This window comes from Danio rerio, chromosome 9 (genome assembly GCF_049306965.1).
Source record: "Danio rerio strain Tuebingen ecotype United States chromosome 9, GRCz12tu, whole genome shotgun sequence".
In the NCBI taxonomy this organism is placed as follows: domain Eukaryota; kingdom Metazoa; phylum Chordata; class Actinopteri; order Cypriniformes; family Danionidae; genus Danio; species Danio rerio.
Window position 1 is genome coordinate 9,551,006 of NC_133184.1, and position 19,065 is coordinate 9,570,070.

The following is a 19,065-nucleotide window of genomic DNA, read 5'->3' on the forward strand; positions in this document are numbered from 1 at the left end:
TTTCCTGCTCTTAGCTGACAGGAGTGGCACCCGGCTTGGTCTTCTGCTGCTGTAGCTTACCTGCCTCTAGGTTCAATGTTTTGTGTGTTCAGAGGTATGCTCTTCTACATACCTTGGTTGTGAAAAAAAGGGCCTTTCTATCAGCTCGAACCAGTTTGCCCATTCTCCTCTGACGTCTGGAATCAACAAGGCATTTGCACCCACAACTGCCGCTCAGTGGATATTTTCTCTTTTTTTAGACCATTCTCTGTACACCCTAGAGGTTATTGTATCTAAAAATCCCAGTTAGGTCAGCAGTTTCTGAAATACTCAGACCAGCCCATCTGGCACCAACAACCATTTCAAAAACCATTTTAAAGTCACTTAAATCACCTTTCTTCCCCATTCTGATGCTCGGTTTGAACTGCTGCAAGTCATGTCAAATGCACTGAGTTGTTGCCATGTGATTGGCTGATTAGAAATTTGCTTAACGAACAGTTGGAAACTTGGTATACCTAATAATAGTGAGTGTATACTGTATGCAGGCCCTTTTAGTTGGCTAAATTTGCAGTGTGTTTTTAATTTGTGATTGAGCTCCTGCTGTTAAATCGATAATGTTTTCTTAATTTGCTGCAGTTTTTTTTCTATTTGCATGTGCTTGTTTTTGTCAGTTGTAACGTTTTAAGTTCTCTTAGAGCTACTTGAATGTGATTAAAAATGCGATTTTGCCATTGAACAAAACACTTTTACACAATATTTGATTTCAAATAAAAAAGGTTGTGAATGAACTACATACAGTAAATGTTTCATACGGAACTCCGATTATCCTGCTTTAATGAAGTTTATCCAACGTCTTACTGTTTCTTACAGCAATGCGTAAGCTGCTGGCAAAGCGGAAAAATGTGGAGGGAAATCTGGAGAAACGTGATATTATAAAGGATTATTCAGATTATGGGTCTCAGATGTATGCTCCTCTGGCTCGGACGGGCCAGACTCCTGACCGAAATTCCAACCGCAGCACTGTCAAGAGTCACTTTCTCAGCACGTACCAAGGTTTGCTTCTGTTTGTTGACTATCCAGCATAGTGTAAACTTGTTGATTTTCTTCACATATTATTTATAACAGTATGAGTAGCATGCTATCAAATAGCAATTGCATTTTCATATAATTCTTTGTAAGATCACTTAAAACATACATATTGACTTGTGTGTGTGTGTGTGCATATATATATATATATATATATATATATATATATATATATATATATATATATATATATATATATATATATATATATATATATATATTACATATTTAATCAAAAATAAAAATCCTTGTTTAATTAGCCTTATTACAGGGTTTCTGCAGGGTCTTAAAAAGTCTTAAAATGTCTTAAATTTTAAAATCCAAATTTTAGGCCTTATAAAGTCTTAAATTTTCAGAAATATTGTACTGTAGGTTTTAAAACTTATTTAAACAGGTCTTAATATTCCTTTGTTCATGTATTGCTACCAAATCTGGCCAAGACCCATTAAATCATCAACAATCAACTCAATAAAGCTTAAATAAATAAGTAATTTTTAACTTTATTTATCATAATGATTTAATTATTTTCCTTACAATAACATTTGTTTAAAAGTTCTCCATGTATTTACTGCTGAGGACACTGACCTGGACAGATTGTTGTGCATGAATTTAGTTTATTATAGTTTTTCAAACTTTTAAAACATTTGTTCATTTTTCTTTTATTTTCTTTTAGTTTATTTTGTAAATATATAATGTGTATGAATACAACTAGCGAATATTAAATGCTTTTAATAATAATGTATTATTGTATTATTAAATTATTAAATAAAACAAAATGATAGGGCAAATAAAAACCTTTTCCATCTGGGCCATTTGGAACATTTCTTAGCCTTTAGCTCTTAATGGGTCTAAAATTCTGTTCATAATGGTCTTAAAAATGTCTTAAATATCTTAAATTTAACTTGATGAAACCTGACAAAATCCTAAATTAGTATGCATATGCTATGTTTTTTTTCTGAGCCGTTACAATGCTTACTTTTCTCCAGGTCAAAATATTTTGGGGTTTTAGATCTTGATCACACCAAACACACTTTCTTTGCATTGAGAGGTGACTTTTTGAATGATTTTCTTATGGCCATGCACACCTCACGTTTTAACCGTCAGCTGCGCCTCTCATTTTTTACAGTTGTGCCTTTTTCATTATCCAATTAACTGAAAGCAAAGGTGGAGTTTTAATTAAGGGGACCACAGTGTTACTTTTAAAAATTAGAAAGACTAAATTTTCACATGGATAAAATTAGTCCTGTTTTGAATCTGCCACTATCCCGACGCATAGACATTTGTAGCTCCTCCCTCTTTTCAAAAGAGCACAATCTCATTTGAATTTATAGCAACAGTCACCAAAACTGCACAGTTATATACGGCAAAAATTATTTGTGAGGTATGTGAGCTAAAACTTCACATACAGACTCTAGGGAGCTCAGTGAGGTAAGGTCTTTGCACACAGAAGTCTGAAATTTTTATATGCATTTTTTCTTATTCATATGCAAAAAAAAAAAAAAAATTGTCACGTAAACAAACCTTGCACACTGAGTCCGATGCGTATTAATTAATCCATTATGGAAAAAAAGCAAAACATTTCGGAGTCAGTTCAGGCAGTGATACTTTGTTCTTCTCTTTCCTCTCCAAAATAGAAAAAGAAAGAGGAATAGGCTACGTATTGTGTTCATCCAATACTGCATAGAGAGGAAGGACACACACACACTAAACAGCAGCAGCGGAGAGGTGTGTCAGTCACTGAATTAAGTGACGAGTTTTCAAATGTCCGCCACATTCTGTCTTTATTTTATGCACCGTGATTGTCATAAATTGATCTGTAGCTCAAATGATGGCATTCTGTATTTAGCTTTTTGCTTGTACGGGAGCTCTGAATTGTCAAAACACCTCTCAAAGTGCTTTTCAGATGCGAAAAGCTAAAAAAAAAAAAAAAAAAAAAAAAAAAAAAAAAAAAACCTGGTTAAAAAAAGTTTTTATGATGGATGAAAGTTTCGGAGACAGTAGCCCCCTTCACACAGTGATACCGGTAAATAGCCGGGGAATTTCCTGAACGACTACCGATAAATAAAAAAAAAGCACTGTTTACACAAAGAAGGAAGTTCCAATTTTTTCCTGAAAAGACCATTCACACAACCATTCCAAAATCCCGGTAAATTCTGACATCATTAACCAGAAATGTCCACTAAATGGCTGCGCTTGTATTTGTAAACATTTGACTACATCACAAACTCTCTGGATGGATCAACATTGTGAACAACTTTGATGAAAACGTACAATGATCGATTTGTGATTGATCAATGATCGTACAAGGGACAATTTCGCATGTTGAGATGTACATAATATGTGTGTGTGTTGGCACTTACCGGCTGCTTCACATCCACACTCGACGCGTCAAGCAACTGAAGGAAGATGAGCTTAAAGGTAAAAAATCAACGACTTATCATAAGCATCTTATCAATAATTATTTACACAGTTGACATTACAAAGAAACATATAAACGTTATCTGACTAACATCTAGCAGATAAATGTGTGTGGAAAAATATTCAAAGGCTTTTATTTTTATAAACCATGTGGACGTGAATGCATCTAAGTGTTCTGATTGGCTAAAGTAGATTTCTCATGTTAACCCGTCCTAGAGATGCAAGCACTCTTTCCGGCAATCTTCCTTCTGCGTACACACAACGAAGCATTCCGGCAAATTACCGGTAATGTTACAACGTCTCTTTCCGGAAAATAGCTGAAATGAATTTACTAGTATTTTCAAACAGGACCTGTTCTCACATACAGACCTTTTCGGAAAATTGTCCGTAATTTTCCGGAAAAGTCTGTATGTGTGAAAGGGGCTAGTGTGTCAATACGATTGACTCTACGTGAGGTTGAATTTTTCTTTTAACATGTAAAAAAATTAGATTCAGTGTGCAATAACCTTATTAGTCACTTTTAAGTTATCCAGAGCTGTATGACTTCACAAATTGTGAATATCACAGTATTATAAAATATTACAATTATAACAATATCAAGAGCAGCACTTGCGCACAACCCGCGACTAAATTGGTGGTTGTTTAGCGACATAAAATGTGCAGTGCAATTCTTTTTTTCTTGCTAACAAAAAAATCCAAATGGAAAAGCACATTCTTTGTGAACAGCTGCTTAGTTCATGTGAAATCAAATTTTAGAATGTTTGTTTTGCTAGCGTATATTTTCATTCTGTAGATGAGCAATTAACCCATGTTAATCTACTGAAAAAAGTTTGTTTCGGTAATCTTCAAAGTATGTTGATGTAGTTTGACATCTTCAGCCACAATATTCTTAATCAAGCCACTCTTACTGTTAATTTGCTGTGAGGGAATGAAGTGCTACAAGGAAGCCCCGCCCACTACTTAATATTATATTTCAGTTGGAAGAATATCAACAAACTAAAGTCCGCAAAAACTTTAAGTTCACTTTGACTATAAGGGTTAAATATATATATATATATATATATATATTTATATATATATATATATATATATATATATATATATATATATATATATATATATATATATATATATATATTTTTTTTTTTTTTTTTTTTTTTTTACTATAATTTTTATTTTTCACTTATAATTTTTTACTTTCTTAAAAAAAAAAAATCCAGCACAATCTGCAAATTAGTATCTGAAATTTGAAAAATTTTGCCCTGCAGTGAAATCTCTTTGTTTCTCAGGTCTTTTAGAACTGGAAGCAAGTCTTTCTCCATCAGTCACACTGCCTCAAATTAAAGTGCCAAAACCTAAAGTGACTAAAGGCTTCATCAGCCGCTCAGCCCGCAGAGATTTAGAGCTCATGAAGACTCATCAGGTAACGAGCAGCTGGCTGCTTTTCACACTCAACCACGCTGTAGGAGGAGTGTGTGAAGTGGCAGATTTCACCCTGAGATCTCTCTTCACTAGGCTCTGAAAGAAGAAAAGGTCTGCAGGGTAGAAAAGAAGCCTCTCCGGTTCCTCTTTAAGAAGGAAAAACCTGTCCCGCGACCCCCAACACCAACTGTGGAAAAGCCCCCCGAGGTAAAGCCAGTGTTTATGCTCCAAACAGTTATGATCTTCCTTTATATATAAGGAAGTAGATCTGGCTTTTGGTAAGGGGGAAAAATACTGTACAAGTGAAAACATGTCTGTATGTCTGTGGGTTGGGTTGACTGTTTACATAAGCACGCATATGTTATTTTCAAAAATAATTAATGTCAGCTTATAGCTTATAATATGGTGGCTGAAAGAACTCAAATGTGCCACAAGTTCAGATTAAAACACACTCAGATGGAAAAACACTAACAAATTGATAAAACATCAGACAACCTACACGCATGCAAATACACATGCAAATACAGAAACGTACTGTAAATAGTGCAGACCAAAATGCAAATGTATCGGCGGGGATCCCAAAAAGTGTCAGCGGTGTTGTCGGAAATCTGAAAATTGGGTTTTTACTTTATTTTAACATCCTGGTCACATGGTTGCGATTTGTTTGTTTATTTGTAGCCCAAAAAAATTGGACGAATTTCACGATTAACAATAAATTAAAAATGTTATTTTACAAATATAAAGTCTAAACCTGAAGCTGCTCGGTTTGCAACTTTTTTAGGTTCGAAACACATTTCCATTGTGGTCTTTGCTATTTGCAGTAAATTTCTATTTGTGCTGAAAGAATTTACAAGACCACGTGTTGAGACTGATGAAGATGTTTTTTCTATTTGTTAGTGTTTTTCTATTTGCAAGTGTTTCGCATTTGAGATCTCTGATGCTGCATTCACACCAGACTTGGATGAAGCATCAAGCGTGATGGATTTACATGTTGAGTCAATGCAAAGACATAAAAACACATCCTGTGGCCCGATTCGTGCGAATGAGGCAGCACGAATGAACCCACATAGCAAAATATCTCTGGCCCAGATCTGGCCCACACAGTCAGTTTTTGCTTGGCCCACATGCCGCAATGAAGTGATGTATTATAAACAAATTTCAGGAGGAGCACGATCAGTCTTTGACGAGGCTAATTCAACACACACACAATCATGATATTATCCAATCAGCTCAAGAGCAAACCCCTATAAATAGTCCATAGATATAAACATTAGATGTCGCCTACCCTGTTGTTGTCTATTGGAAGGAATGCGTCATTAGAGCCACCATCTTGGTACAGGGTAGCGCTCCTTTAAAATTAATGCGGGACCAAGGTACAGTGGAGGACTGTGGCCATCCAAAGCCAGAGATATACACATATATCTATTATCGGGAGTTTTCCTGGATGTTAGTATGTAATTTTTCTTTTCTAATTACGAAAATTATAATTTTACATCACTTTTCTACATTGATAGATCAGTGACCGCACAGGCATTCCTGACAAAAAGCTTGTGTTTGTGTGTACAGAAATGTACTAATCACCCTCCCTGTTAAATTTGATCTAATCATGTCCGGAAACACAGCTCCTCTCCTGCTTTCACTTCTCATACTGACGGAGGGAGCGATTCGTTTGTGAATGAATCTCCGTTATGAACAACTCCTTCACTAGCCGACAATAATGCAAGTTTCTGGCAGCGCAGCATCTCGTTGTCATATTTCTTTTGCATTGTTTGCTGATTTTATTCTACAAAACTAGCATAAGCCAAGTGTTTATTGCGAGTTGGAGCTGCTTTGCCTTATGGTGAATGCAGTAAGTGATCATCAATAACATTACCTGATTAGCACAAAAGTTCAGAACAAACAAAAACAGAAAAAAACTTAAGCTTACCTGCAGTATGTAATGTTCTGCCTTTGTGCTTTGTTTTCTTTGTTTGCTCGTTACTACACCCGTAGACAGCGCTAAAGTCCAGCATCTTCACGTAATAACACTGTCTTGACTAGTGTGGTTGAATGACATTTGTCCTGGGAGCACTGTACCAATGTGGCGGCGCTATTGACGCATGCTCAGGGTCCCTATGCAATATCTAGTGTATATATATATATATCTATATCACTGTTAAACCAAATACCTATTTAAATCTGAGGGGGGAGCCTTCTGGAGCCGGGCTAGACACTGTGCTCGGACCCTGTCTCTCTTTTTTCCTGATAAGGGGAATAATACGAGTTAGGGTGTCTTCCCGAGCTCAGAGCCTTCTCCCCGGACAGCACGCCAAATATGCATATTCTATTCAGTCGAATATCTGTGAGTGTGAACTCGTGAATTACAGTACATGATTGGACCAGGTCTGGCTTCCAGACAAGGGCCAAACACAGACCATATCTGGACTAAGTCTCAGCCAAGTTAATATCCCATAACTGAGACTGAACTGGGCCAGATATGTTGGTGTGTCACAGCTGCACTTAAAATTGATAAACCCATGAATCATTGCGCTTTAAGCATGCTATGGGTGTGCTTTTTCTTGAAGTGACCTGATTGGTAGAATTCAATTATTTTTATTTGAAGTAACAGGGTATTTTAAATTTGGATCAAGATAGGCCAAGCTTACATGGTCCACTTATTAATTATTATCATTTGGGCCAAATACTACAATTTATATCTGGCCCAAGTATCATGAGCCACCTTAAAGACGGTGCCACCTTTGCCAAACCAAGCCATGATTGGCCCACCTGCTGTGCCGGATGAATGCCTGTTGTGCCAGATTCATGCCAAATCTGGGCCAGAATTCTTTGTTACCTGGGAAGCAGCACAAGTTAGGCATTTTACACGTTTGACGCACAAATCGATCAAGTTGAAAAATCTGAACTTCAGTGGACATTCGCACCGTGTTGTAGGGGCGTGAGTATGATGTTGTTGGTGTCCCGAGGGGAAATCCTCTTGGACAGGACAACAGCTTATCAAACTGGGCTCGGCTCAGTCAGAAGCCCCGCTGAAAGCCTCCATCATCCAGGTATAGTTTCTGGAGGAGTTGATAAACTCACAGAGCTGGGTGCACCTCAAAGTTTCTAGTGGACTCATACATGGCGCCAAAAGAATCTACGCTGTTTTTCAGCTTTCCTAAAGCATATAAACACAGCCATTCTCTCAATAAAATCTATGTAAGGCATTTAGCAATGAAGCTAGAGTCACCAGGCAGAAAGAAGCCCTGCCATGATGTGAATCCGCATCTATAGCGAAGTGAATTTTACTTGCCAGTGAAGAGAGTAAACTCAAAATGTTCATGTGTCTATTTAAGCGAGAATAATGCAATTTGAATGCAAATTTAATGAAATTGACGTGAACACAGCATCAGTCACCATATTATGATGACAAAAAAACTGTTACAGGACTTTCCGATAGAGATGGCAGTGAAATTCGAGATAGTAAAAAATTATAATTAATAAATCTAAACCATATAAGTTAACACTGGTTTTTAGTACAGTGTGCTGATCTACAGTTTAGTTTCTGAATGAAAAGCACCAGTGGTTCTCACATTTTAATTTCCTACTATATTGCCCCTCTGAGACCCTGAAAAAGTTTTCAGTGCCATGACATTTGTAAATATCTGTACTGCGCCCACACACTTGTATATTTTCAAGGAAATGCATACTTAATAATTAAGCACAATGTTTAAGTACTGTATTTCTTCTAACTATTTTAAGAAATCTAATAAGTAATAAAGTGTATTTTTGGATATTTAAATATTTAAAATAACAGTTGTCATGCTATAAAAAAACACTTATTTTAATGTGTTGATTTAATATTATACTGTGTGTGTAGTAGCTAAAGTCTGTAGTGTTCAATATTAAATTGTAAAGTTAATATACTTAAAGGTCTGGTTTCAGAGAAATGGTTTAGACTAAGCCAGGATTAGTTCATGGTTTGAAATAAAATATATAGTACAGAGACTGCTCTCATTAAAGTAGTAAACAGGCACGTGCACACATAGGGCTCAACCTGTGCAGTGCACATGCCCTTTTTAGTCTTGGATAGAAAGTGCCCTTGCAAAATTATCAAAAGTGCCCCCGCGACGCGGCACACCCTCGGTCCCGCTCTTCGGGGATTGAAAAAAATTTATCCTGCACATGCCCTTTGGACGGTCTCTGCACGGGCCTGGTAGTAAATGACATTAACATAATCCTTGCCAGAAATTGTTCTTCAGTTATGGGGCTTCTTAACTTGAGTGCAGCATTCGACTCTTATAAAGAGATCACATGATTATGTTGGTCTTTCTGGAACTGTTTTGAATTGGTTTTCATCTTACTTAAAGGTCCTGAGAAGTGCTTAGGTTTTTTGGGGGATATTTGACAATCTCAACTGAACAAGAAGATAGGGTGGGACATACAGTAGCCCCTCACCTTTAAAAAAAAAAAAACCAAAAACAAAAAAAAACAGCCAATAACGTTTCATTTTTATCACAGCTAAATTGATTGATTGTTCAGAACATTTGTTGAGAAAGTGAGGTATGAGCTGATGTAAAAACACTATATATATATATATATATATATATATAGTACTTACAAATAGTACAATATATTTGAAGCAGAATTATTTAGAAGATATATATCAAGGGTAATTATGAAATTACAATCCATACTTAGGTATGCCAAAAACAATCTAAGGCTTATTCAAAATTTCATTTATTGCAGTTTCTATGCAGTTACAGCAAACATTAATTTGCATTTACTGAATAAAAACTAAAGTACTTTTTTTCTATAATAACGGGCCTTTATTTATCTCATGTTTTCATAAATATACGTCACTTTGATGCTCTAAACCAAGGGTGCTCAATCCTGTTCCTTGAGATCTACCTTCCTGCAGATTTCAGTTGCTACCCATATCAAACACACCAGAACCAATTAATTAGGACCTGAACACCACTTGATAATTACAGGCAGGTGTGTTTGATATGGGTAGCAACTGAAATCTGCAGGAAGGTAGATCTCCAGGAACAGGATTGAGCACTCCTGCTCTAAACTAAAGTGACCTGAATTTACTCTACAGTTCATTTACATACAGTTCACTATACATTCATGTTGCACTGACTCTCTTTTTAATCAGCTATTATGTCATTTTTGCCACATTTGATCATCCTGGGATATGAATATACCTATAAAAGGGAGATGAGGAGCGGGAACTGGCTATCATCTTTCTCCAGAAACTTCTCAGAGGAAGGTCCACCCAGAATCAGGTACAGTAAAGCTCGTTTGGTGGATTGTGTGTGTGTTTTTTTTTCCGACCGGTGGCTTGTGTAGTCGTTGATGTGAATGGTTGTTGACGTCTGATGCTTAACAGATGTTCGAGGAAAAGGAGAGATGGTTGGAACTGATCCAAGAACTGCGCACTACCCACGCTTTACAGAAGGAGGAACAGGACAAGAAGGAGGTGGAAAAACAGGTCACACTCGCCTTGCAGAGACAGCGGGATTTCCAGATTGACAGAGTAAGACGTACATGCTTCAGATATGACAACAAGCACATACTGTACATTGTGAACTTTGGCAGATAAAATTGCGTACTCATGTCAAAATACAGTTCTGGAGGCATTCAGAACATCGCCTCTGCTCAAAGACATGCACAGACAGGGCTCTGCACACATTTAGTTTTTTTTTTTTTTTTACTAAATTTAATGTTAAATATGTGATGCAAGACCACCAAAACAGCCATGAGAAATCAAGATTTATACATCAACTGAAAGCTGAATAATATAATTTTTTGATTTATCTTTTTTAGGATATGGCAGTATTTTGCTGAGAAACAACTATTTAAAAATCTGGAATCTGAGGGTTTAAAGGACCAAAATACTTTGAAAATTTGTAAATGGAGTGCTTAGTAATGCACAAAAAAGTTTTTAAATAATTACAGTAAGAATGTACTAAATATCTTCATGAAACGATTTTTACGTAATAGGGTTATTCACCAAAAATGAAAATTTGCTCACTATTTACTTAACCTCATGTGGTTCCAAACCCCAAAGATTTTCTTTGTTCTCTTGCACATTAAAGGTCCCATGAAATTAAAACAAAGGCTACATCGGAAACACATACTTCCTTACTATATAGTAAGCTAAAATCAGTATACAAGCCGGATATTTCAGAATTCATAGAATTTGAAAATCAGTATGTGAGAAGTATCCGGACTTACTACTTCTGGCGAGATTCTGAAATAAGCATCCCATGCATGCTGAACTATCCCATGATGCCCTTGAGAGAATTCATGAATGGGACTGAAGCGACACAAATGACGCAGGTAGGTCAGGTGACTGACAAAATGGCGGATGTAGTACATCCGAATTCCATTCATACTGTATAGAACGTACTTTTCTAACGCCCAGTAGTATGTTTAAAATCAAATGCAGTACCTACTGTGTAGTAGGTGGTTTCGGACCCAGCCAAAGTTTTTTAGATGTTAGTATTGTAAGTTTTTAAGATCTACACTCACTGGCTGATTAGGTACACCTGTCCAACTGCTCGTTAACAAAAATTTCTAATTAGACAATCACATGGCATCCACTCAATGCACTTAGGCATGAAGACGTGGTCAAGACGATCTGCTGCAGTTCAAACAGAGCATCAGAATGGGGAAGAAAGGTGATTTAAGTGACTTTGAACATGGCAGAGTATTTCAGAAACTGTTTTCCCGCACAACTATGACTAGGGTTTACATAGAATGGTCAAAAAAATAGAAAATATCTAGTGAGGGGAGGTTATGTGTGCACAAATGCCTTGTTGATGCCAAAGGAGAATGGGCAAACTGGTTCCAGCTGATAGAAAGGCAACAATAACTCAAATAATCGCTTGTTAAACTGAGGTATGCGGAAGAAAATCTCTGAACGCACAACATGTCGAACCTTGAGGCGGATGGGCTACAGCAGCAGAAGACCACACCGGGTGCAGGAAACTGAGGCTACAATTCACACAGGCTTACCAAAATTGGACAATAGAAGATTGAAAAAAAACGTTGCCTGGTCTGATGAGTCTCGATATCTACTGCGACATTCAGATGGCAGGGTCAGAATTTGGCGTCAACAACATGAAAGCATGGATCCATCCTGCCTTGTAATATTGGTTCAGGCTGGAGGTGGTGTAATGGTATGGGGGATATTTTCTTGGCACACTTTGGGCCCATTAGTACCAATTGAGCTTTGTGTCAACGCAACAGCCTACCTGAGTATTGTTGCCAACCATGTCCATCCCTTTATGACCACAGTGAACCCATCTTCTGATGGCTACTTCCAGCAAGATAACGTGCCATGTGATAAAGCGCAAATCATCTCAGACTGGTTTCTTGAACATGATAATGAGTTCACTTTACTCAAATGGCCTCCAGTCACCATATTTCAATCCAATAGAGCACCTTAGGGATGTGGTGAACATTGGCATCATGGATGTGCAGCCAACAAACATGCTATCATAACAATATGGACCAAAATCTCTGAAGAATATTTCCAGTACCTTGTTAAATAATTGCCAAAAAGGATTAAGGCAGTTCTGAAGGCAAAAGGGGTCCAACACAGTACTAGTAAGGTGTACTTAATAAAGTGGCTGGTGAGTGTATATGCAATTGTGCTCTAAAACAGTGACGATACACATTTAGAAGATCATTAAATCAAACATTGAATAAAAAATGTACATTTCAAAGTACCTTATTGGTCCTTTAAAGAAGATATTTTAAGAAAGCTGAAAAGATGTGACCATTGAATGGTCACTGGTTACAGGTTTCCAGCTTTCTTCAAAACAGCTTCTTTTGTGTTCAAACAAAGAAAGGAAGTTAAACAGGTTTGAAACAAGTAAAGGATGAGTAAATGATGACAGAATGTTTACTTTTGGGTGAACTAGCACTTTATAGTTAAATAATTTTGGCATAAAAGAAAAATCTATCATTTTGACCCATACAATGTACTGTATTTTTTGCCTACTGCCAAATATATACCCATACAACATAAGCTTTTGTGGTCCAGGGTCATATATATCGCACAAATAGTAGCAAAGAGTTCAAGGCACAGGTACAGTAGCTTAATCTTTTGTTCACCTCAACTTTTTTCTACACAAGACAAACAAAGAGAGGGAGAGCTTCCCTTTTTCTTCTTTCTGTCTCTCTGTCTGTCTGTGGTGTGCCAATCAATGTGTGCCTCACTGTTGGAGATGAGGAAGGTAGAGTTTCAACATTTCATGATGCAACCTCATATTTGGTTTATTATTTGTTTAACAGGGAAAGATGTATGCAAACAGAAACACATGACATGCACACTTATATACAGTTGAAATTATTAGCCCCCTTTGATTTTTGTATTTTATATATATATATATATATATATATATATATATATATATATATATATATATATATATATATATATATATATATATATATATATATATATCCCAAATGATGTTTAACAGAGCATGGACATTTTCACAGTACATCTGATGGTATTTTTTCTTCTGGAGAAAGTCTTAATAGTTTTATTTCGGCTAGAAATTTTTAAACACTATTTTAAGGTCAATATTATTAGCCCCTTTAAGCATTTTTTTTTGATAGTCTACAGAACAAACCATCATTATACAATAACTTGCCTAATTACCCTAACCCGCCTAGTTAACCTAATTAAGCCTTTGAATGTCACTTTAAGCTGTAAAGAAGTGTCTTGAAAAATATCTAGTCAAATATTATTTACTGTCATCATGGCAAAGATAAAATAAATCAGTTATTAGAAATGAGTTATTAAAACTGTTATTAAAAATGTTTAGAAATATGTTGAAAAAATCTTTGTTAAACAGAAATTGGGGAAAATAAACAGGAGGGCTAATGATTCTAACTTCAACTGTATATATTATACATAATAAGATATTACAGTAAATGTTAGTTATATAACTAAATCAGTTCTTCTCCCAGTTACTGAACTAATTTGATTGTCCATTTTCTTTGTGTTTTTCTGTCAGGAGGCTCAGATTGAGTCCTTTACTGCTGCTCTGTCTGGGGGAGTGATTGTGGACATGCTGGACTTTCTGTCTAAAGAGCTGGTCAGACTGCAGGAGGAAAGGCGAATCCATGCCTTCACCCTGCTGGCTGAGAGAGATCGGCGTATTCGTGAGGCTGAGGAGAGTGGAAGAAGGCAGATAGAGGAAAGAAGACGCAGAGAGGAGGACGAAATATTTAAACAGGTAACATTCTTTCTATGCAATGCAAAAGCACTTCATCATACTCCACTGTTCAAAAGTTGTTTTTATGGAGCAAGGAAACATTTAATTAATCAAATAGCAAAGATTTCAACTTCTGTTTTTTCACTTATCTGTACTAATCAGTTTCAAGCTATATTCATATGTGTTTACATTGCTGTCCTTGACATCTCTTTCAGTCTGACTACTCTACTTGAGTTTACGCTTTCCTGACTTTGTCACATGCTGAAACTCTTTGCAGAAACAAGGTTGCATTGGTGCAAAGTGCAAGTCACATTTTTAAAATGGTAACATACTGCTATTCGGTTTGGTTTACAAAACTGTTCAAATGTTGAGACCAGAAGCAGGGAATTAAACAGATAGTTTACCTATTGCTATTAACTACTTAGATAAAATAGAACCCTTGGAATGACATTTGCCTAAACATAAAAACGATTGCATGGCACAAAAGCATTAAAGGCGTGTCTAAATCAATTTTTGCCATTTTTATCGACAAAAAAATACGGTTTGCGCCACCGCGCATGATCTAACAGGGTTGTGCTTATTCTCTTAATGAGTTAAGTGTGTGTTTTGAGCATAACGTGCGTCAGAGTCTCATATCTCATTCCCTTTAATGCGGTGTTCACACCAAACACGGAACGCACAGATTAATTCTCGCCATTCTCGAGTAAATAACCGCGTAAATATTCAAGTTTACTCACTTAATTCGCGCATCAAATCAGCTTCATTCGCTGGTCAAATTCATTTCAGAAAAGAAGCGGATTTGTGTGATGGGCAATGTCAGGGTTCAGGAAGGATGAGGGAGCGAGAACTCAAGTGCAAACAGGATGATTTATTGATAATAAAAATAAAACAAAAGAAGAACAAAAACCATCCCGAGGGGGAAAAACATAACTATGACACTAACAAACAAACTTGGCTGGCATGACAAGAGCAGGAACACATGGGGAGTTTAGACGACAAACTGGCACAGAACAGAAAACATGAGGGGAATATAAAGCAAAAAGTAAATTGACACACAGGTGAACATGACAAACTAATAATGAGTTAACAAGGAGGGTGGGACTAGACAATAAACAGGAGAGCGCATGACACAGAGAGACAACACAAGCCATGCGCTCACATAAAACAGGACCAGAACATGCAACCAATGAGAGAACTCATTAACCGCATGTTCATGACAAGACAAGCACAACACTGAAGCGCACGACAAAAGCACGTGACCACAATGTAAACACCGAGCCACGTGCTTTGACAAGAGACGCAAGACACGAGCACACGATAGATAAACACCTTACCGTGCGCTCACACATAAGCAACGCACATGCTTCATCTCAGCGCCAACCAAAACTGAAACCAACTAGACAGAGGCGCCGAGAATAAAGCAGCTGACAGAACAAACACAAACACATCAAGCGGGAGCGCGCACACTCCGCGTACACCCATGACGGCGCGAGCGCACACAGAGACAGAAACAGGACCAGACATGGGTAGTGTCAGAACTCTGCCACCAAAGCAAGAATTTACAAGACCAGAGTAGCAGAACCCTGACAGGCAAGTTTTCTATCTGCCCGGTGACTCTAGCTTCGTTGCTAAATGGCTAACATGGATTTTGTTAATAAAATAACAGTGTTTATGTGCTTTATGAAGGCTAAAAAACAGCGTCGATATGTTTAGGGCAGTGTCTGAGTTCACTAGATCCTTTTAGAGATGCATCCAGTTATGTGAGCTCATAAAGTCCTCCAGAAACTTAACCTGGATGATGGATGATAGAGGCTTTCAGAGGTGCTTCTGACTGAGCCTAGCCCAGTTTGATGAACTGTTGTAAGTGTCGCCTGGAGGATTACCCCCAGGACACCAACAACTGGCCCTACATCACAATCACGCCCCCACAAATCAAGCTCCTGATTGGTTAATGCGGCGCGAATGTCCGCGTAAGATTTTTTAACTCGAGCGATTCACACGTTAAGCATGTCAAACGCGCAAAACGCTGAATTACGCGTGCCGCATCATTCACACTGCGCCATTTGCACATTTCGTGTTGCAGGATGTCTATTCGCGCATTTGCATTGACTTAACATGTAAATCACTCGTGATTAACAATTCTTTCGCATCTGGTGTGAACACAGCATTAGAGTCAGTTTCGTCATGCCATGGCCTATTAGCGATTTACATGGCGGACTTTGTAAGTGAAAAAACTGAATGCTTCGCTAGCGAGAAAACAGTTAAACAGACCATCTGCAGAATGAGTCTCCTCCATTCGGCCTCTTTCTCTTTGCTTTACTTTTACTCTTTACTTCAATCCTTAACTTTCATGGAGTAAGGGAACAGTGGAAACTCACTCCACTGAAGACATTCATTAGCCTACATATTAAATTTTGTTTGTAAAAGTGCAAATATTTGTTTCAAAACTATTTCTAAATTCAGTTTTAATTTCAAGCAAATGAATAAATGAACAATAATAATGAAGTGTGGTTAAAAACAGTTATATCCAAACACACGTCCTATTCTTATGCTCCATATAGTGATGTATACATCTACAAAACTCACAACCCAAATATAAATATGCAAATAATAAATAATACTGCTAACAATAATGACATTATACAAATGCAAACCGGCACACCCATGAGTCCACAAAGTGCAGCAAATGGATTTGCTATTTAAACAATGTCTCCTCTTTCCTTCCTAATCTGCAATTGCCCATCTGCTCCACCGCTAACTGTATCACAAATAATAATAATAATAATAATAATAATATTCATATTCATATTTTATATAATAATAATAATACGTTTTGCTTCTTACACTTTACATAAATGAAACTTGCCTACAGCACTTATTCATTGTTGCTCTTATAGTTGTGTAAATTGCTTCCTTGTCCTCATTTGTAAGTCGCTTTGGATAAAAACTGTCTGCTAAATGACTAAATGTAAATTTATGTAGCGCAAAATGCAAAAATTAAGGTTGTGCTGGTCTGAAAATAGCAACAAATCACTGTAATGTGAGTGTATGATAGGGCCCCAATTGTCCTAGACCATTGATTATTTTCGGAACACAAATTAAGAAATTTTAGATGAACTCCGAGAGTTCCCTCAACCTCCATAGACAACAACAGTCCATACATGTTCAAAGTCCAGAAAAGAAGCCAAAAACATTGTCAAAACATCCCATTGACTTTAAGAGTTCAACAGTTATCAACTAGTAATCAGCCTTTTCTGGCACACAAAATTGTGTATTTCTATTTCTTGCCTTGACCTACCAACACAACATCACTGGCGTCAGTTTGTAACAGTTGCCATACAGTAATGTTTTAAAAAGGCTAACAGTATACGAGATGTTTGCATGCGTTTTAAAGCCAAAGGTCATGATACAGTACAATTGCTCTTGACTTTAGATTGGCCTTTGTAGATCTTTTTTTTTTGTCCAAACATACGCAATCAAAAACAAAAACTTCTTGAATTTTACTTCAGCTTATTTATCAGGGGCCGTCACAGTGATAAACCGCCAACTATTCTAGCATATCTTTCATGCAGCAGATGCCCTTCCAGCCGCAACCCAGTACTGGGAAACACCCATACACTCAAATTCACACACACACTGACACACTTTGCCTAATTTAGTTAATCCAATTCACCTATAGCACATGTGTTTGGACTGTGGGGGAAACTGGAGCACCTAGAGGAAACCCACATGAACACGGGAAGAATATGCAAACTTCACACAGAAATGCCAGTTGGCCTATCTGAGACATGAAGCTGCGACCTTCTTGCTGTGAGGTGACAGCGCTAACCACTTAGCCGCCACAAAGGCTTTACACTTAAAAAAATAAAATAAAATAAAAACAAAATAAAAAAAACTTTGTAGCTGCCTTTTTGCCTATGCAAAGATTAAAGTCGCTAATGGGCGCTCCAACCATAAAGTTGCTTCGGTAACATTTTTGATGATGTTCACTAACAATGATCGAGTTTTCTTACTACTGAAAATAAATATGGGATTATTAATGACCACAGAGAGTCAGGACCCCGGTTTACTCTGCACTCCCTGACGGTATCAAGGTTTCCGCTACATTCATTCTTCCATGGCAGGGCGCCACACCAAAATGCAACCCTCCAAAGCTACGTCACAGCTTCTCATTCAAAACATTCAGTCATTGTTGTTGTTGTTTTTAATAGCGGATAAAACGGTAAGTGAATTATAAGAGTGCAAACTTTTCTGTAACTGTATAGTGCTGTACATTATTTGTTTAACCCTATGAGGTTACTTGCTGACTGTCTGACTGACTGACTGACAGGTGCTTGATGCGTGAGGCCAGCAAACACAACATGGCTTTTAGTTATGATGAACACAGATTGCATAATTATAATTTATTTAAGGATAAAGGTCTGTGGTTCTGCATATAATGACTTTATCTTGCTGGAGTTTATAGCCATTTCACTTTACTTCAGGACCCATTAAAGCGGCTCTGTAAGTCTATTGGAGATATTCATAAATATTATTAGCAAATCAAATGTTGGAGACATACCCGTTACATAAACGCGCTAAATCGCATTTCTGCAGCATTTATTTAAGAGCGCACAAGAAGATCTGCGCTTGAGCAGCGTATATTTCAGGGGATGTGCAAGAGGAAATCGGCATGCAAGCACACTCGCATTGCACGTAAATGCGATCTCGACTTGCAAAACTGTGCTCACGACACTTCTCCATTTGTCATTGAAATAACGCTATAGGTAGTTGTTAGATTTGTGTAAAAGGTCTGCCGCCACAATTTTAAAAATCCTAGAGGAAACTCTGAAAATAGTTTCCCCTTCACTTTACTGCAAGTGGTGCTCGCTGCAGAGCCATTTGAGGAGAGGTGAGCTCCAGCGAGGGGGAGCTTAAGCTTGAGCTCCACCTTTTTTGCACT

The 19,065-nt window shown here is 37.3% G+C and overlaps 1 protein-coding gene across 3 annotated transcripts in view; it reads left to right on the forward strand.

Moving 5' to 3' along the window:
- The window catches only part of cfap91 (cilia and flagella associated protein 91), a 57,210-nt gene that overhangs the window by 20,686 nt on the left and 17,459 nt on the right, over positions 1–19,065 (forward strand). For 2 of the 3 annotated variants that reach the window (XM_073912501.1, XM_001333308.8), the window contains exons 9-14: positions 850–1,032; positions 4,773–4,906; positions 4,999–5,112; positions 10,101–10,172; positions 10,277–10,423; positions 13,923–14,144. In XM_073912501.1, coding sequence (XP_073768602.1) covers positions 850–1,032; positions 4,773–4,906; positions 4,999–5,112; positions 10,101–10,172; positions 10,277–10,423; positions 13,923–14,144 — 872 coding nt within the window. Of the gene's footprint in view, positions 1–849; positions 1,033–2,699; positions 2,791–4,772; positions 4,907–4,998; positions 5,113–10,100; positions 10,173–10,276; positions 10,424–13,922; positions 14,145–19,065 lie in introns of all 3 variants that reach the window. The other variant, XR_012385173.1, reaches the window with a different exon arrangement.